Consider the following 21,187-nt stretch of genomic DNA (forward strand, 5'->3'; position numbering starts at 1 on the left):
GGACCGCTGGTGATGACGTTCCTGAAGGTGCCTGCTTGCGATTCACGCCTCCAGGAAAAAAAAAAAATAACTCGAGGAGGGGTTTAGTTTAAGGTGGCAGCAGGTAAGGAATTTGCGTTTTGTAAAAAGATGAAAATTAAAAGTTGAGATCATTCACTTGGGCGTGCGGTATGTGCTTCGGCTATATTTCGGTGAGCAGGCTTCCGAGTCGGTTAAACTTTGGTATCACTTCTAAGATGTATAAATTTGCTCTAAATATGGTCTAATCAATATTTCTGTGAACGACAGCTCTTTATTATTCTTTGTTTGATTTGGTGGTTATTTACTGTAAATAAAGTTAAATACGAAATGAAGTATTTTCAGTAACAACATTTAATTATTTTTCCTATTATACTAATGTGTTATATGATTTATTGGGAGTAAAGATGTAATGCAATGCAATACTGTGCTGTACAATGAAATGCAGTATTCTTGTATGGTGATGTTGGGCAATGTTGCAATATTATAACTTCAATGAACCGATAATTCATTAAAAAAAACATAATTCTTGGAAGCACATTTTAAATGAATAGACACCTGTGGCTGGCAAGCAGACTGCTGATGGATCAAATTACTGTCTCGATAAGGCCCTCAACTCCGTTAAAACGTCTAATTGTATTAGTATTGCAACCTCAGTTTTCAATACTTTTTTATATCTTGTGCGATTCTAATGTAGCCAAACACTTAGTATCATACCCTCCAAGCAATCACCAAGCAATATGGACAAAAAAGCTAAGACAATAAAATGCAAAGCTAAACACCTGATGCGACCTTTGTTTAAATGCACTGGGGGGACATTTCACAATTCCTGAGGTTTATACAATAAATAGACTACGTACCTGCAGGAGAAGGTGGCCTCTGTCTCCGGACCACTGGGGTTGTACAGCTGATAGTCTGGCTGATCTTTAATTCCACCCATCTTCGCTTGGACATTTTTAGGTGTCTGTAGCAAGATGCGTCTCTCTTCTTTCTGAGGGCTCTGCGGCTGTGAGGCTACAGCTCTGGGACTCCAGACCATCAGAAAGTTTAGGGCATTAATAATTGACGTGACAGGAGTACTGTGTCAGCCACCGTAACTTAAGCACATACTGTAGGTCTGAGGCCATAATGAACTTATAAGAGGAACATGTCTAATTGACATAAAATTTGCTCCACAGTACCAAGTGTGTCTTTTTTTTAAATGAAGCCACAATGGAAAAGTACTTGTATCACAATGTAAAATGTAGTACACAAATTGTGGCAAACTCAGTTTCAGTTTTGTAGGAGGGTTATTCTTGCTAATCGAGGATTTTTGGTCATGCCCTGTATTTGTAGTACTGTACATGCGTTTTAAGGTGCTTTAGTGATAAGTATACATGCTTAAGGAATTTATTCAATAAGAGGAAAAGTAATATGATCCTGAAACATAGTCGATGCTGCATTCAATTAGATTTAACGCTTTGGAAAAATATTGCACTTAAATATTTTGATCTGAACCTGTAAATCCCCTGAAAAGAAGACATAGGACTAATGACTCCTTATATACAAGAACAATCTGAATGAACAAAAGTTCTGCCGCAGACCTGATGCAGAGAAGAGGGCTCTAACTCCACTGACTGTTCTGTCTGAGAAGCAATGAATGTCAGGTTCCACTGTCCCCAGTCACACTTCATCTCAGAGAATGGCCTTTGAGCACTGTATGAGAAAGCAAACTGTTTTAAATACAATACATGAGAAAGGAATGGCTGTATCAGGTTCCCAGCTCACTGCTGTTTAGCATCCTTCCAGTCTGATGGTGAATCTGTAAGTGATATTGATCTACATCCGGTAGCAGCTGCTTCAGAAGACACAGCTCTCTGAACAGAAATAAAAAAACAGTTGTTTAATTTGTTTATTAGTCAAGATGAAAAAGCACCTTGGGCTAGAATTTCTGTCAATCTCTCAAGTTACTGAGAGATTTTCAATGAGAAAAGTTCTGTAGCAGTCATTCAATTGAAACTTTTGGTAAAGGAGTTTCTCAGCCATTTGGGATTTGGGCTACTGTACCCCTGTTGGAACCTGACATACTTCTTCGAGTGATCAAGGAATGGATGATCTTCTCAATCTCACCTTTTTCATGAAAACTGCTCATCTGTAAATCTCTCTGGAAGCCGATCAGACATTCCTACTAAACACAGCAGAAGAAAAGGCAATATAACATATCTTGAACTTTGAACTTGAACTTGAACTTTATTGCCATATGTAACCGGTACTGGTACAATGGAATTCTTACTTACAGAAAGTCTCTCGATTGTAAAACAAGTGTAAAAAACAAAACAAAGTGCAAACAGTGCATCAAGACAATGTACAAACAAACAATAGACAATGTGCAAGTAAACATGTAGACAGTTTGAATGTAAACAATACAGACGTGAAAACAATGACTGGAGATGTGCAATAGATAAGAAATCATAAAGAGGTAGATGGTGATGGTGTAGGTGTGGTCCGAGGGGGATGGCTAAATGCGTTCGCCAGTCTCACTGCTTGTGGATAGAAGCTATTGAAGAATCTAGTGGTAAGTGTCCGTATGCTCTTATATCTCTTGCCTGAGGGCAGTGGGGTGAAGAGCTCATGCCCGGGGTGGTGACTGTCCTCTGTGATGGCCAGAATTCTACCACGGCAGCGCTCCTCATAGAGCTGTTTTATCTCGGTGAGACCGCAGCCGATGATCTTCTGGGCCATATTGACCATTCTCTGCAGTGCAATTTGTAGCGACAGACTGAAAAATGACACTCAGATTTTAGTTATAAATAAACTGAGGCTGTATCAAATGCAACAAATGATACACAAAGGAGGAAGAGTGGAATGGTAGTTAACATTGAGTCTTGGGGAAACTGAGTGGGTTTTCTCAGGTCACGAAAGACATGCCAATCAGGTTAATTGGATTCTCTAAACTGCCCCTTGTATGCGAGTGTGCCCTGTGATAGACTGGTATCCCATCCAGGGTGTGGGCCTGCCCTGTGTCCTGAGCCTGCCAGCTGAGGCTCAGGATCACAACGGATCAAGTGGCCACTGCAAATGAATCAATAAGCAAAGCAGTAATTAAGAGAAGCAGCCAATATAAAATGGGTATTGTTGGCATAGTCTAATCTTAAATGCAGGGACAGCTAATGGAATTCAAGAGTGACAGCTGGATGTCATGATGAAACCAGAGAAGGAGAATAAATAAACAGCAGAGGGCTGTTAGTGCCGAAACATGAGAGTGTCTAACATTCACAGTTGTATCCATGCATTTGATGGTGTCAAAAAATAAATGGAATCTATTCAGGTGAATAATAAATACATTCCAAAATTACAATATGACTGATCTGTAAAGTAAATAATACCCTGCCATTGAAAATACTAAAGTAAATTATACCTTTCTTAATCAACTACCTCTCTGTAATGAATAATGAATTGTATAATGAATATAAAATAACAGAACAAAATGATTTGGTTGTATAGCACAGTCTTGTCTTAAAATGTGGATAGAATGTTGTCAACAGATTTCCTGTTGTCATCAGGTTGTAGGTCCTGGAGATGAAGAAATGGGGGTTTAGACAGGTGTCTTAATTAATAATAATAATTAATATTAATAATTGCTTATACTTATATAGCGGTTTTCTGGACACTCCACTCAAAGCACTTTACAGGTAATGGGGTCTCCCCTCCACCACCACCAATGTGCAGCATCCACCAAAGTCTTAACTGGTTATGCCTTTCAGGAGGATCCCCTCTTTAGCCTGACAGGGGTGCAGTGAGCAAGGAGCTTCATTTCAGACAGCATAGGCCGCAAGGCAAGATCACACCTTGGATGAAGTCTGATAGACCCCTGAGCCAGTATCTAGCTCATGAATGTGACATGGTGAAGTGACTGTGGTTAATACTATTCCTGAGATTTTTCTAAATGGGTTAGTCTTATTTTCCTTGGTTTGTTGTGGAACTGTACTATAGCTTGATATGACAGTAATCCATACACTCTAATGAAGATTTGCAGGCAGACATGTCACCTCTCTGTGCCACCAAAAACAGGTTGTGTCATTTGACTCTGTGTGACGGTGCTGTGGCATTTAATTAATTGTTCTGGAGGTACATAACAACCAGTGTTTGCTTAGTCTTTAAAAATGCCATTCTGTGCGAAGAAAGATGTCTGTGAACAATGAGGACTGTATGTCTTAGCTCTGCCCTGCAGTGACGTTTGGGGTGACAGCGAAGGGTTCTGTTCCTTCTGGCCCTGGGGAAACAGACAGCAGCGAGTTAAATGGAGCCCACCGTCCAACATGACAATAGCAGCTACATTACCAGTGTTGTTTATGGTTTAGGGGAGGTCTGTGGCCGAGCAATCCTTAGTCACCTTCGACAGAAGACCTGTACTACAATAACAGTAATTAAACTTAAATTACTGCTGTCCGTGGAGAAAGAACAATGAAAAATGTGTGCATGTGAGGCATTGGAAATATTTAAAAGTACACTTCTACTGGGCAGCATTTCGATGGCATACTGACAGAAACATTTCCTTTTTCGCACTGCTACAAATCTCCCCCTATTGTGAGGCCAATTTTCCTTCTCCTTCCTCGTGTTACGGAACAAAAAAAAACGTTTTTCGATCTTTGAAAAACATGGTGTGGGGACATGCACTCCGTCTCTTCTGGTTCATTTTCTAAATGTAATTGCAACACTTCATGTGTGCTAGAATACGTGACTCAATATTTATATGAAGGATAATATGATTAAAGCAATTATTAACATGCGCCATTTCTGCCCCGTGTCTGGGCGACCAGTTGATGCCATCTAGTGGTCACAGGTCATTGCGACTCCGTAGCGGGAATGCGATCCCTTCAGGACTGCAGAGGGCGCCAGCAAATGCGTTCAATCAGAAATAACCGCTGTTGCAGGACACTTCTCTTGCCGTGCTAGTTCTATTACAAACAGCGGAAATGACCTGTGAAAAGGGTAAGGGAAGAGGTTGACTAGAATGGTGTGCTTTTCAATGAAAGCAAGTGTTTTGTTGCGTAGCAACAGAATTGAAATGTGTAACTCAGTATAACCTTGCATACCAGTTAGCCTTGCTTGGGACAATAGTAATATCGAGTTATTTTCCTGTTTGTGGGTTAATATATTAATTAAAAACAAAGGACCCGGTGAAAAAAGATGCACTGTACACTAGTGGCAGTGCAGGCTGCGGCAGTACTTTACCCAAAAGGCTTGTGTTAGTGACGTGTTTCTTATATGAATTGGCACGTTTTCCAGTATATTTTATTTGCATTTGATTTTACACTTCCTAGAATAAACGGTTCAGTGTTATAAGATAATTGAATATGAAACACGACAAATTATGAGACTGCAGCGCGAATCTGCTTCCGCATGAGGCGATGAAAGTCTCTGACGTCACGGCCATTGGTATCATCAATTATACGCTTTGCTGGTGTGTCTTGTTCACAATTATTACCTTTAAAAGTACTACACTTACATATTCTTTAGGTGTTTGGATCGTAGGTCTGCTTTACGCGAAATCCCATTGCTCACGACCTTAACCTTTGTTCCAGAGTGCTGGATTCTCATTCTCAATTATAACATGTTGTTTATATTAAACTTCTAACGATTATCAGGCATGAAAACACATCTGTTACTGCTAATAATGTTTTGGGGGGTATTTAAACATCAGATGAGCCTATCGTTCCAAGATCAATTTTCATGACAAGAAGAAATTACCTTTATCTGTTAAATTAATGTTACATTTAGAGCATCTGAATTCCATTCAGATAATTAAGATTACAGATAGATAATGTTTTTGTCATTTGTAAAAATAACGAATGTAGTGTTTTTGGTAATATCAGCTTTGATTTTATTGTTCTGTATTTGGAAAATGTTTATTAAGAATGTATAACCGCACTCCCGCAGCCTTTGGGTAACGACGTGACTCCTGTTTTTAAATGCTCTTCCACGTAGCTGCTACTTGTGACCTCTGACCTCTGGCTTATTCCTAAGACATCCGGGTAGACGTTGAGGCTTTTCGATACTGGTATCAGTTGCCCTTGCTAACGTTTCTGATAAAAAAACTATAAAAGTCCCTTCAGCCTGTCAGCGGAAGTTGTCTGTATTTTACCCCAGGAATTTTGAGAGGATGAGAATAGTGTTTTTTTCAATTTGTTCAGATCTTATATGCCCAATGAAAGTTTTATTTTTTTAAAGTTTTATTTTATTTTTTTTAGACTGCTGCTGGCTTACCTGTCATCACCCATCATCTCTGCAGAAAATGCATACCCGAGCTCAGTGTGAATCCAGGACAGGAGGGATTGTGGGGGGGATTGTCTAATTCCTCAGTACACCATTGGCCAGGGCAGCTCTAGCTGGGAAATACAAGCCTTGCTGTCTGCTGGTGCACACACCTGGTTCAGCAATGACTCCAAGGCCCAGTGGTAAAGTATAGATACTAAATGCAGGCTAAGCAGGAATAGTACAGCCCCCTGCTTTAGCTGATAACACATACGGTACCTACTGTGTAAGATACAGATTTGTGTGCAGGCGAGCTAGTATGTGCTTTGTCATGTTTCTTCGCGTAATATACAGGAGTTTGATCACACTCTAGGAAAAATATCGACTAATTTATTTGTAATTAGTAAGTTATTGTACCTTGCGCAAGGGTACGACAGCCATGCTTATCCCCAGAACTGAACCTGCAACCTTCCATCTATAAATCTAATCCTAGCCAGAGCTTTACACTGCTGCCTCTGAGTGCCAGGTAATAAGGGCAGTTTATTTTTAATCACCAGCAAAATCCCAAAACGGGCTGATGGAATTATTCTATCCCTGTGAACATTCATACTTCTATTTTTTAGGATACATAGTATTGTGCTATTAGTGCATTAGTGACCTAATGTGACACATAGTGTAATTAAAAATGGAGGCTTGTTTATTGAATTTCTACATCTTATTGTCACAACGGTTAGCCCATATTCTCAAAAATGTGTTTATATATAATACCTGTGTTTGTTTCTATCTAGGCACTGATAAAACATGGCAGTGATTCACTTGCTCTGAGCTTGAATATATAGAATGGGAACTATATAGAGATTTAGGGCAGTGAATCAGGGAGGCTGAAGTCTTTTGTTGTGCTTCTCAAGATTACCATTAGACCTCCCCGAATATGTTAGGCAAATCGGTTGGTTAAATATTTAAGCAGAGCAAACAAGATTTCCATCAAGGTAAACAGTAAATTCAAGCTGCAGGGATGTGCTAATGTGCCTCACAATGAACAGTTCTTCAGTCCCAGCCAGGGCTGTGAGGGGAAAGATTGTTTAGTGTGTTGTGTGTGTCTCGGAGACAGCACTTCACACACTAGTTTACAAGTAATGTATTAAGACCTCTAACTTCTGCCCTTTCATATTCTAAAACTCACCTACATATTTCCTAATCTGTGATTAAGATATTTGAACGGTGCCTGCAAGCCTTGTTTAAGAAGGGCTTTATTCTTCTAAGCATTAACATTATTGCATTATAATTATGAATTTGCATGATCCAAAAAAGCAACATCAGTGAAAGTTAAATAAAATCTGCATTATCCCCAGCTTTGTTACAGAGCAGTTGTAAGTCCATTTGAATGTTTTAGTGTTATAAATAAATAGCAACGAACCATACAGAACACTAACTTTCCTTTCCATTCCCCCCTCCAGGCTCCTGAATATTGCATGACGCCTTTGATTTGTGAGATGGTGCTGTCCAGCATCACAGGCATGCTGCACTGCACTTTGGGGCGAGCTGTGCTGGGTCTCTGTGTCTCTCGACAGCTGGCACCATGGCTTTCCTCGCTGCGCAGTTCAACATCTAAGGTCGTCCAGGTCAGCCCAGGCAAGGAGAACGAGGTGCTAGTGGAGAACTTGACCGTTCTAGGCGTGGACATTAAAATGGCGAGGAGACGGCAACCAGGCGTCCTTCGGAAAGTGATCACTAACGAGCAGGGCCTTGCCCGCTTTCTGCGGGCCAAAGGGGCGAGCAGGGAGGTGGTGGCCAGCATCATCTCGCGCTACCCTCGCGCTATCACTCGCTCCCACCAGCACCTGGAAGAGCGCTGGAGGCTCTGGAGGAACGTCTTCAAGAGGGACGACGAGATCGTGAAGATCCTGGAGCGCTCGCCCGAGTCCTTCTTCCGCTCCAGCGACAACGCCAACCTTGAGAAGAACATCGCCTTCCTGTGGTCCCTGGGCTTGACCTCCAAGGACCTCCACCGGCTCCTCACCACCGCCCCCCGCACCTTCTCCAACAGCGCCGAGCTCAACCGGCAGATGGTGGAGCTGCTGCAGGACATCTGCGTCAGCCTGGGCGGCACCGACCCGGAGCAGTTCATCAAGCGGATCATCTCCCGGAACGTGTACATCCTGATCCGCAGCACCAAGCGGGTCAAGGCCAACGTCGAGTTCCTGCGGGGCGCTCTGAGGCTGAGCGACGCGGAGCTGCTGCAACTGCTCCAGGGCCACGGCGCAGACATCCTGGACCTCTCTAGCGAGTACATCAAGAGGAACTTCCGCAGCGCCGAGCAGAAGCTGAGATCGCTCGGCTGCTGCCAGGAGGGGGTCAAGAAATTCATCATCTTGTACCCTCCAGCCCTGTACATCTCTCCTGAGAACCTGAAGAACAAAATAGACTGCCTCCTGGAGGGAGGGGTGGATATCGAGCAGATACTGGAAAAGCCACGGGTGTTGGATTTCAGTGCTGAGACGGTGAGGAGCCGGCTCAGGGTACTGGAGAAGGCTGGGTACGACTTTAAAAAGCAGGGGATAGCCATTTTAGACTCCAGCCGAAAGCGCTTTGAAGCAAAGTTAGAGAAGTTATCGGAGCAGCCTGAAGAGTGAAAAGGATTGAAATCAGCCACTGCCTACTCACCTGTGCAGTCCCACATTAGGTTTTGCAGTCTTTTCATTAACATCTTTTGACAGAAGGATGGTTTTGGACATTTATCTTTCCTGCATTTAATATTGAACAACCGAAAGACATAATCCAGATAAAAAATAATAAATATCTATTTTGAACAATATGTGTATTGATTTAGCCTGCATGTAAAATGTGTGCTCCTTTTGCAGGGAAAATCAATAGCTTCACTGCAATAGCTTGTAAAATAAAGTGATTGCAGAACGGAATTGGTCATTTCCTGTTAAAGAAAAAAATCACCTGTTTGTCAGAGCGGTTCTATCATCTCACATAGGTGCAAAAAAACTTTTACTTTAGTCTGTCAAACCAGCTATAGTAGTTGAACATGTTGTGTATGAAGCCATCAGGGATGTATTTTTGCATTTTATACAAAATGGCAGCCTATCACTGTACACACAGAGAACCCTGTTAGTACAGTTTTCTGTTTACACAGTTATGAGCAAGGGTGACAGCTGTAACCACCAGACATATGAACCACTACCTACTGTATATATAACAATGACATAGAGGACAGAAGCCAGTTGTTACTGATAAAACACTAATATAAGCACATGTTAAGTCACCCAGGATAACTGATAAATGGGATTAAGTGCCTAAGAATCATTCCTGATGTCTGCTTTTATCAAAGCTACAGCAATGCCCTTTTCTATATGGTATTTGTTTTTCACCAGTCTCTGACTAAGTGTGAACTATCCACTTTTGGAAAAATCAAAAAGTAAAGATGTAAAGAAAAAGTTTTTGCCAAGTAATGACATCCAAGATGTTGGAGAAGCGTGCTGGCTGTGATGTCGATGCACCTTCTTCGTAAAACCGGTGAGGGAACTACACCTGTGTTTAATATAAATGAATTCAAAACCTTTTATGAAGGATAACCGTTGCTGAAATGTGAGATTTTAACAATTGTAATTATCTAAAGTCTTGAAGTCTTATCCGCTGATATTTAAATAATGTTGTTTGGAAAAACACTAATTCTAATTCACTGGGATGTGGAAACAGAGGCTTTGTTTTTGTTGATTACGAGTACATAAGAAATATTATGAATTAAACTGCACAGTGCTGTTGTGACCAGCAGGTGGCACTATGAAATAGGTAAACGGAGTTGAAAGTTATTACAGCAATTTAACTTCATCCCCCTCAGTGTCTTGTGCCCATAGCATCTGCTCTGGCTACATTTTTTGTGATGCCAGTCACATAACAGACAATTTAAAATGTAAACAGGCAAGTGTGATAGTTCTTTCATTTCTCCCTGTAACAACATGTCATCTTTTCCCACATGGCAGGGGAGGGACATGGATACAGAATATTCAAGATCTTCACAGTGTCAAAGGCAAATGCTCTGTCAAGGTGTCTTTGAAGACCAAACCGTCGACATGCTCTGTTGCGCTGTGTCTCAAAGATCTACCAGTGCAATCATGAGGAGATCAAGAGCAAATCACAGGACCAAGCAGCAGGATTAATGGAAGTCTAGCATTACTTCATTATCCTGCTTCTCAGGCATGTGTCTCTTTGTAAACGTTGAAACATCTGGAGTAGCATTTACTTATCCAGTAGATAGGAAATCTATCTTTTTTATATCTGCTTTCGCAAAAACTTAAGTTTAACTTCAGTTTTACAGACGTGTGACTTGGGTGTTATTTTTTTGGCAGGAATTGATAGGGATTCTTTAGTCAGTCCTTAACAATGAACAATGAAACAATGAAACGTGACATCCATCCATCCATCCATTTTCTAAGCGCTTTATCCCATCCAGGGTCATGGGGGAGCTAGAGCCTATCCTGGCAAGCGACAGGCAGAAGACAGGATCCACCCTGGTTGGGATGCCAGTTCTTCACAGGGCACACACAGATACAAAGACACACAGACACACAGACACACACAGCTGGTCTTTGGACTGGAGGAGGAAACTGGAGCACCGGGTGGAATATGGGGTGAATATTCAAACTCCACACACACAGCCCTCCAGGGCCAGTTCTCCCAGAAGCCAGTTAACCTACCAGTATGTCTTAGGACTATGGGAGGAAACTCACCAGAACATGGGGAGAGTACAGAAACTCCACACTGCCATGTTCCGGCCTTGTAACAGGCATTTCTTTCACACTCAAAACCACAGGCCTTGTCATAATTTAAGAAAATGTGTATTCTAGTCCCTGTTTATTGCAAAGTTTGTTTCTTTTAATGTATAACTTTTTAATTTAATTTACTGTGAATTGCCCGTCCAGACATAAAAGGTTACACATAAAACATTTATGATTCCTTCTGGGAAAGAGATGGAGGAATCAAAAATAACTATTTTCTGTTGTTTTTTTTTTTTAGTTGCGAAATGCTTTGTGGTATTTATAGGGTGCTAAATTTGTATTTAACAACGTGGCACACGTAGAAATCCTGGAAAGCTGGAGTCTGCCACCCTCCTGCTTGATAAATTAAAGTTGGATTACTTTGACCACGGATAGAGCTGGCTTTTGTTTTGGTACTGTAGGTGCTGGGGTTGCACAAGGTGAGCTGTCAGGGTTCACAAAATACCGTGTGACCTCTGTCCAGGAACTGAAATCGCATGACCCATGCATCTCATCTGTGTTGGTTCTCATAGGACCTGTTCCTGGATCACTGTGTATGTTGTAGTGTTTTATACACATTAATACTGTAAGATCTGTGGGACTCGTGAGTGACCACTGCCACCTACTGGACATGTCAAGGAGTTGTTCCTTTAGGACTACAAAGCTCCTGTATGTTGTGAAAGCAAAAGTGTAGGACTTTTAGCAAAGTGCAGTTTGCAATTCAGTAATGTTTTATATACCCACCCTCTGTATTTCTGTTTATCAGTGTTTGTATGCTGTGGTCTGGAAGTCTAAGTCTATTGCTAAAGCTTCTATTAAACAAGCATTGAATGTTTAAGGATGTACTGTAGTAATGAACCAGTTCATTACTGCTGTGCTACAGCCTAGTCAGAGTGGTGAAATGAGATTACACTGTGAAAATGAACACTTCCAAAAGTGGTGGACTTATTTTCTAATATTAATTTAGAAACCTAAACAGACTACTAAATTAATATGTGTTGGTGCGCAGGGACAGGGAACAAGGTACAGTCCTTTAATAAAGGCTTTATTCTTGTTCGGTGTTGTGTGCTTAGTGTTGTACAGTATTTGTATTAACCCAGTGTCAAGGCTGTGTCTTGAATTCCAGGACCTTCTGAGGACAGAAGTAAATACAATTATATAAATGAGGACATAGGGGATTTATGCAAATCTTACAATGTGCAATATGCAAAAATTTACAATTAATACGTTAATGTCTAAAAGTCATAAACGACACAACTCTAATTTGCATTCCAGTAATACATGAGATTTCTACTAAAAGCAAGACTAACACTGGGAACATAGTATTGTCCATTTAAACATCCATAATTAGAAACAACATTTTCAGCATTCCCAGGGTTTTGGAAGAACATTTTACTGTGAAAGAGAACAATCATCTACTTTTACTGGTACTACAAGAATCTACAGTTACAAAACAACTTTTTTTTTTAGAAAACAACAGCTTCTGACCTTCGATAAAAAATGAGAAACTCCTAGTATCAGAGGAGACGCCATGACGTCGATACAGCCCGAAGCATTTATTTTTCAAGTAAATCAAAAACAATAAAACCTCTTTGTTTTAGCCTCATGTATGAACTGATCTTCTTAAGTACTGAACTGTGAACATGAAATATTGCTGTCAACCCTTTGTGTGCAATGTAAAAAAAAATAATGGTGTGGTTCTGTAGCATAGTGCAGTATATAGTACTTTATTCAACAGCTGTAATTGATTTAATACATTGCCCAGAACGCACTGTGTTACCTATATAACAGTACCAGCTCCTTTACAGAACACATTATTTACAGAACACATTAGAACCTCAGAGGCCATGTGGACCATCTAGGCTGTTTGGTAGCTAATTAATACAAGGATCTAACCCAGCATTTGTTTTTAAATAATCCCAGTTAAAAGCATGGCTGAGAAGCTTGTTTCACACTCCCACAACCCTTTCTCCAAATAAATGCCTCACATTTTCTACTTGTTCTATTATGCCATAAATCTGGCAAAAGTGACATTTATTATGTTATTTCCTGTGGCATTTTTTCTGTAGCATTTTTTCTTCCTGACAGGAGGCCATTCACCTCATCTTGCTCATTTGGTAGATCAGTAGCTAAGTGACTCACAAATGTCGCACAGCTGCTTCTTGAAGGATCCCAGTGGTTGGGGCACAACTAAATCATATTTGTGAAATTTTGAAAATGATTATACCATTATATTGTTGTTCCTGCGTATGTAAGTGTACAGCACGTGTGAACTACAGTACGTGGACAAACACAATAAGCTTTACAACAGATGCTCATGAACTGAAGATGAGGCCGAGTGTAGACTGTTACAAAGGGCATCAAATAAACTGCTGCAGGTATTTTGAACGAAGCATTTGTGAGCTTGTGTCCATCGTCAAGGAAGGTGCCATTCCCAGATTACTCCCAGCAATGAAATGTGAGAAGGCATCTTCAGAAGACCCACAGCCTGGCAAATTCCAACGTCATGATTAGATCTGGTAAAAAAATGTTTTAACCTACTTTTTACTTATTTGCTATTTATTTGTGCCAGCAAACGTGATGGCTTTTGCATAATGTTTGTAACTATTTGAAGTACAGCAATTTGTCTGGGGCTAGATTGATTTTAGAAATGGGCAACAGGTTTTCAGTCTTGTCAAATAGGTAAAATCCGGTAAAAAGTATAATGATATATTAACAACATCATAGATTACCAACATCAGCCCATTACTACTGGGTTATCTAAACCCCTGTTTAGGTTTTGGCTTTATATTACATTATGGCTGCTCTGCTATGTTTTTACTACGACAAATAATATTAAATAAAAAGTTAAAAAATATTAGGAAATTTCAAATATAGAGAAGGCAGAAGAATTTGAACAAACTGGTTAATGAGTGAAAGTCTGTCTTAATTTTTCATTGCTTATCTACGTAAATACTCATCAAATGGGTCATCTGTTGGAAACAAATTTATTTTATATTAGCTCTCATAAAAAACAAAGACCTCGTTATAATTCTGTATTTATTTTTAATAACAAAGACCACATTCTTGCAATTTCTGTTGAGCCAATTTCAGGATCTGTCAGACTGTGACCTTTAAGCTCTTGTTGTACAGGAAAAGGTAAGCTGGAGATGGCCACCAAATATTAACTGGACTCAGACTCTGACACAGTCTATCTGTGATGACAGAAATAAATCAGCACCAAATCTCTTAAAGTATTTGGGCATGTAATGAATGAGTGACACTGAGGACCATGTTGTCAAAGGATTCAGTTTCAATTAAAGATTTAACCTGATACTTGTTAGTGTTGAAACGGGGCCTTAATTTGGAAAATCCCTTTTAACACTGAAAATGAATAAATAGACTACTTACAATCCTGCTTTCTCTAGGGCAGTCAACATCACCATCAACATGCCTTTCAGAAAGTTAATGTATCTCTGAAAACTAGTGCAGTCAACTGACATAAAGATACATGCTAAGAAATGTAATATGAACTCCTAAATATAGGGCAAAGTGTATTGTTTAAAGTAAGTGAAAGTCACCTGCTTTTGTAACATTGAAGCCTGACCTGACAAGCCGTTTACAAAACAGGCAAAACATGCTTTTACAGCACGAGCAAATCAATCTCCTGGTCATAACTCAGACTTTCAGGGCTAGCCATTTGGGAGGCTGACTCAGCCTTAAAGGGGATCACAGGTTTCCGCGCTGATCCAAAAGAGGAAATATGGCTGTGGGTTACTGAGTTACAGGGCATGTGTTGCCTTCTGCCCGATTCCAGCAAGACTAGACTTTCACAGGAATGTCCAGGTGGGAAAGTTAAATGGGAGATCTAAGCCAAATCTTTTTAGGCGCGTCAAGTGGGAAAGAGCCAATCCCTTCTCCTTATGCTCCATACAATATGTGTTTTGTTTCAGCTTTGAAGATTTCCAGTCATCTAGAAAATGAATGAAACACAATACACCATATTTGACACATTACATCAGACAAATAATACTCAAGTGAAAATGGGGGGCTGCCCACATTAACCTACCTTCAGTTTTAAAAGGTTGCACATTTTGTGCATGAAATAAATATTGATGCCCCTATGGACATGTAATGGTCTATTTCATTTTCCCTCTTTCTCATTTGTTTATTGTTATGACATAGTATTCGGCCATTCTGTGGCACTCATGATAAAATGGCTTCAGTCATACAGAAATGAACACGTGAACATTATCACCTGCAGCACAGGCAAACATATCTAGCTTCTAATAAGCTCATCATGCCACACTGGCCCTGAAACAGGGAAGTATCTTGAAGACCATGTAGGTATTAAGGTACAACAGTCTGCCGATGATGTAAAATGTGTGATTTTGAGAAGCTGTGAGATAAAAGATCTTTCGTGGGGTATAATTTGCATGGTATAGTTGAGTTAAGGTGACCCATATGGGACAACATTTCCTTTTGTGAAGAACATAAATGTCAGGAAGGTGGAAAGAAACAATTAAATGTGGTCACACAAGAATCAGAGAATGTGTAAGGTCTTTCCACAATTCCAGGAAGCAGGGAGAGCTGTCACAATAATAGGGACTACTGTCTTGAGTTGAGTGTTTCATCTCAGGGAAATAAAATAGCTGTAGTGAGGGTGTGGAATGGGTGGCCTGAAGGAGATGTGCAGAAAGATCAATCTGTTGACTGTTTGAGAACAGGTAAATGTAGGGAGCTGACTGTTTGGTGACAAGGTTATCTGTGGACTCTGAATTAATGGTTTGAGTGGTTGACAGTGCTGGACTATGACCTTGTGGGCACAGCTGAGAGGAAAACAAACTCCTGGTGGAAGGAAACCTCTGGGGGTCCTGGCTTAGTGGATACCTCTCCTAAAGGCAAGACTGTACTGTACTGACCAGAAGTGGGCATCAGCTTGGAGCTACCTGTACAGAAATAGAAATAGAAACAGAAATTGATGATCCAGCAGGTACAGGGAAAATAATTGTTTCTTTAATGTATATTCTAATGGAATTTTGTGTTAATGGAGAGTTTGTTGACGATTATGCTACAGTTCAGCTGTTAATGGCAGGAAGGGTTTATGAAAGGACGAGACATGGATGACTTGCGAATGTCACAGCAAGTTAGTGTTGTTCCGGAGCAGCCTGGGTTAGAGGAGGAATAACAGGATGGTTGAAAGGCAAGCTGTTTTGAAAATGATGGAATGACAAGGACAGATCTCAGTCTTCGGTGAAGCATAGAATCTTGAAAAAAGGACCAGCAGATGAAGCTGCCCGAGGTTGAAAAATGACACACTGAGATGCAAAGCAGCAGATGGAGCACTTACGGATAAAGGCTGAACACGAGTAGCCGCGGACTCTTGGCCGAGATCAAAAACTATTAATCGTAGCAGCAAATTAGAATATCCATTGCAAAATGGGGAAAAAAAACTGCAGCAGTGAAAACAGTCGGGAAAGGCAGAGTTGAAGCACAGTCCATGCACGAAGACATATGTGAGGGAGAGAAGGACATTAACATTTATAAATTATAATGTTTTAAGTAAAGAAATGACATCAGGAGTGATTGCGAATTACTGACCGCTGAGGCTGATGGAACTTGGCTGTTCTCATCCCTCCTCAACTTTTGTTACAAACTCCATTAAAGAGTGTGTTGCAACAGTGATGTGACGTTTTCTGAAACCAAGTATTTGAAATTATAAAACGGTAAAAAAAACAAACAGCCCTAGATGACTGAAAATGTTACAAAAGCAGACTTTAGTCCTTAAGAGTTCTGATTTCTGAGGAAAATCCACTAAAGACTCAAAACTTTTCATGTTTTTAAAGCTTCACTAAACAAAGAAATGTCTGTGCACAATAGCCCCAGTTTTACTGTTGTAAAATAAAGTAATTTTAAAGTCAAATTAATCAAAGACCTCTGACAGTTGGATTAAGCAGAGGTTTCAGCACCAAATTGCTGACTGTGGAAAATGATATTAAATTGGTAGATTATACAATGACTAATTTATACTGATTTCATTAAACTTTCAACAGAGCCACTTAATCCTGTAAATTGCTTAATAACCTTGCTCACATGGCTGCTCCCCTATCAACACTCAAATGCTCCAGATATTAGATCGGTGTCTGGATAATTTCTTTTTTCAGTAAGGAAATGTTAGCGTGCGGCCACATACACATGCTGCCCCAGTCCTTTATTGTCATTTACTGTAACGAAGGATAGTTTTCTCAAGCAGCTACATTAACTCTTCCAGATCCAGCTGAGCAAATCTAACCCAGCACAAATTTGGCTTTGTTCTGCAGCTCAATCAAGCAATTGAAGCCCCAGAAGCCCTGAACTAATGCAAATGCAATAAGAAGTCTTCTCATAGGCTGGCAATGATCGCTGGACACCAGCTTACACGCTAAATTGGCAGATGTTTGGTTCCCAGGATCAGTGTAAACATTTCTGATTTTTTCCAACTAAAACACACACGTCCCCCCATGCCACAGTATAAAGGCAATAGCGTCCTGAAAAGGCACCTGCAGAAAATAAGCCAAACGAAGGCAGGCTTGCGTGGGTTATTAAGATCTCACACCACAATGGAAAGGACGGCTCAGCAACAGCCAGTCAGCGAAGAACAAGCGAGCAAATTTGGGCCAGACAGTAGGATCATCCAGCAGACCTATGAGATTGTTAAACACAAGTCTCTGGGGAAGCAAAACACACAAGATAGCCTTAAGTTACTCTTTGATGGGCAGAGCTGCCCTTCCTTATTATTGAAGTCTGCTCGAGGAAATCGGCCCCTGCCACTCCTTATCTTCCTCGCTTGTGTGCTTGCCAGACAGCGCCGCTCAGCAGGTCAGAAAATAATAATTTAAAAAAGCAGCAACAAGGAGGGGAAATAAATAAGCTTGTCAAGGACGACGCCTCGGAGAAGAGCTTTCCTGCGTGACCTGAAGAAAGGCAAACAGATCCACACTTACCGACTTCAATACGCAGGCAACAATTTTTTGTTTTCTTTCTTCTTTCAGTGAGTGTAAACGGTTACTCCCGCATTCACTGCAACTCAGTTTTCTATTTCTATATAAATATTTAAGTTTTAAGAAAACGGGGTGTACTGCCCACTGCTGTTAGAATATATTTCATTATATAAAGTTTTTTTAGTTATTCTATATCTGTTTTAGATCATTTGTGACAACAGAACACATATTTACCCCCAAATATAACCATTATCCTATAATTAGTTATAACAATTTATATATATACAGTACCTTGTGTGTCCAGGGTATTAGTATTCATGTTGTCTCCTGGTCAGATTATTGACATTTTAACTGATTTGTGGATAAATCTCTAGCTAGCTTTCCAACTAAATCAGATACGAAGATCAGCATGAAAAAGAACTATGTTAAACCGTGACAGAACAAGAGATTATACTCAAAGGTACTGCTCATGGCACGGAAATCAAACTGCCTCTTGTTTAACAAAGCCCCTTGGTGATACATTTGTCCCTGTGTTTCTCTGTAAAGGGCGTGTAAGGAGCGTCTTTCTTCCATTTGTGCAATATCACTCTTTTAAGATATCATATCATTACTAAAATAATGAAACTTGCCATAAGACTCGAGTACTTTGATGCCGTATTTACAGAGACATTTACAGTAAATAGGCTTCAGTATGTCTGAAATTCTACAGCTCGTGTGTTAACTAAAAGTACTCTCCGTCTGCACATACTGTAACTCTTATCCTATGTAATCTGCACTGGCTCTCTGTGAAATTTGTGAGAGGGGTTAAATTTTCTCTGTTCCATTATAAGGCACTTAATGGTCAATCTCCAGGTTATTTTAAGACCTGCTTGAGTATAGTCCAGAGCTTAATCTCAGACCTGCTGATTCACACCTTTCTTTGTTATGTGAAGACCAGGCTCCAGACAGGTGGGTGCTGCAGCACACCTGTGGAGCTCACCATCCCCAATCCATTAGCCTCCAAGTGTGATTCCAGCTTTAAAACTTGCATTAAATCTTTTCCCTGTACTTTGGTTTAAAAATTGGTTTACTCTTGGTTTTATAGAGTCAATTAACTGTGCTCTTTTTTTGCTCTTTTTACATCTGTGTGTTACGCACACATGATTGTACAGCTCTTAGAGTTAAAACACTTATAATTTACAGTAGTATAGCACTCAGTGTATGCTGTTTATATTTCAGTTTTCTGATTCTTCTTTCCTTATAAGCAAGGCTGTCTCTTCATGAATGCCTGAGTTATGGTTGAAAAAGTTGGATCTTATCTACAGTTGTGAAGGCACAACACAAAGAGTACAGTAGGTGTGCACAGAGACACAATGTTTTATAAAGCAATAATTACCAGAGTCAAAGAGAGATCTCCCACCTCTCCATTCTCCAGTCCCCTCCCTCGGTACAGATCTAATGACACAGAGCACCCTCCCCTTTCTCGATGGCAGGCTCTCGGTAGAACTGATTTTGAGCACTCAAGTCTACCATCAAACAAATCCTGGGAGCCTGCAGACACAGCTCCTCTCCAATTCTTTTTCAGTCCAAGTAAAAAGAAGTCTGAAGTTCAGAGGTGCACACCATTCAATTATCGTGCACCGACAGAGTTTGGGGTATCGGGAAGAATACATATGAGGGAGCTGACAAGGAAAGACTTCTGAAAAATCAGCAATGCCTTTTTTTCCACCAACAAGGCCCCCACTCCTCAATTTTTTAACACCTGATCCCTGAATTGCAGCCCTCTCTTATTTAAGGCCAAGCCTGGGAGCAGTTTTAATTCTGTCTTGCCCCCTTTTTTAGTTTCCTCAACAAAAATTCTGTATGCACCGTACTCACTCCAAAATCGGCATAAAGCAACCCAATGTGATGGCCTTTGAAATAAGAATCTGGTCATAATTTTGTAGAGAAAATGGAGTCTCAGCATGTCTTACCACACACAGAGTGCAACCAGACAACAAATCTGGATGGATTACACAGCACACTATCCTTGCCGGCAGGCAAAATAAAACGTATCTCTCTTAAAGGATGGAAAGGTTGTATCCTTAACGTAGGAATAACAACAGAAAACTAATAGCATTAGGAATGAATTAAAAAAAAAAGATCATAAATTAATTTCGGTCTTTTTCAAACAAATGAACATGGGGTGCCACATCAAAAGGAAGACAAAAGCAGTGATAAAGACATTAAAAACGTCAAATAGGAAGTTAGACCACTGTAACAAAATTATTTTGAAATGTTTTAGTTTAAACCCAAGCTTCTAAGATTCTAATTATGGGCCTTGCAGATACTGAAGATGAAATCTGGGAGAATGTGGCTGATGAGTGAGACTTCAAGCCATGACAGCTGGTTCTTACACAAAATAATCCATCCATCCACTATCAGAAAGCTGCTGTACAATAATAAACATAACGTTAAAAGGAACAAGTAATAGGTTTATTCCATGCTGAAAAAAAAAGAAAGACAACACAACGCTTCGGCCATGGAGCCTTACTTGTTCCTTTGCAGCCTACGCATGCTGACGCAGCTACCCACCTGAACTACTATAACCTTAAAAGTCTGAGAAGTGTACAAAAAGAATTCTGTTTTTTTTAAACTGCTTCTCTGTTCTCAAGATTGTCCACCACGAGGTGACATAAGACATGAGACATTCAGAACACACAATAAGTGTTTTCAGCACCTTTCCTCTGATGATAATTCCAGTATCAGCATAATTACAAAGCTAACCTGCTTATTAATATAATAATATTATTATATAGTTGACAGAGTATGTGGTTATCAAAGTGACTGAAATTGTTGCTATAAAAATGATGATCTCAGAGAATAATAGTGGACTGGATAACACCAATGAGGGCAAAAGAGGAAAGAATTTAGATCAGTGAAGTTTAACAAAATTACAGATTTACTAATGCACGAAGACATTTTATAATAAAGCCGTGCCACAGCTGTCCAGATTTAAAACAAAACATCAAAATATTCTGCCTGGTGAGGTTAATAATTGAGAATCCAGATGATCAGAGTACCAGAACTAATTTGCACATCTATTTTTCAATTATTAAATTAGATTGCATCAGACATACCATTGAGGGTTCTTCAAAACGAATTGTTATTTAGGCTTGGTATACTGTATACTCATCTGTCACTTGAGGAGCTTAAGGATTCGGTACTTCATGGATGTCTGACTTTCTCCAGAAA

The 21,187-nt window shown here is 40.1% G+C and overlaps 1 protein-coding gene across 6 annotated transcripts; it reads left to right on the forward strand.

Annotated features, from left to right (window-relative positions):
• Window positions 1-15: 15 nt before the first annotated feature.
• Window positions 16-9,170, forward strand: LOC102686074 (transcription termination factor 1, mitochondrial). 6 transcript variants are annotated; one of them, XM_069194785.1, is made up of 3 exons: window positions 19-103; window positions 6,249-6,455; window positions 7,710-9,170. In XM_069194785.1, exon 3 carries the CDS (start codon window positions 7,725-7,727, stop codon window positions 8,883-8,885), a length of 1,161 nt encoding a protein of 386 aa, XP_069050886.1. In that variant the 5' UTR covers window positions 19-103; window positions 6,249-6,455; window positions 7,710-7,724; the 3' UTR covers window positions 8,886-9,170. The 6 variants fall into 6 exon arrangements, with proteins under 6 accessions (XP_006636212.3, XP_069050886.1, XP_069050885.1 ...); XM_069194784.1 differs by lacking the exon at window positions 19-103 and adding an exon at window positions 4,828-4,989; XM_069194783.1 differs by lacking the exon at window positions 19-103 and adding an exon at window positions 5,001-5,461.
• The last annotated feature ends 12,017 nt before the right edge of the window (window positions 9,171-21,187 follow it).

This window comes from Lepisosteus oculatus, chromosome 10, assembly GCF_040954835.1.
Source record: "Lepisosteus oculatus isolate fLepOcu1 chromosome 10, fLepOcu1.hap2, whole genome shotgun sequence".
Taxonomy (NCBI): Eukaryota; Metazoa; Chordata; class Actinopteri; order Semionotiformes; family Lepisosteidae; genus Lepisosteus; species Lepisosteus oculatus.

Excerpts from the sequence above, each read along its gene's own strand:
- LOC102686074 (XM_006636149.3), top strand. The coding sequence starts at position 7,725 with ATGACGCCTTTGATTTGTGAGATGGTGCTGTCCAGCATCACAGGCATG.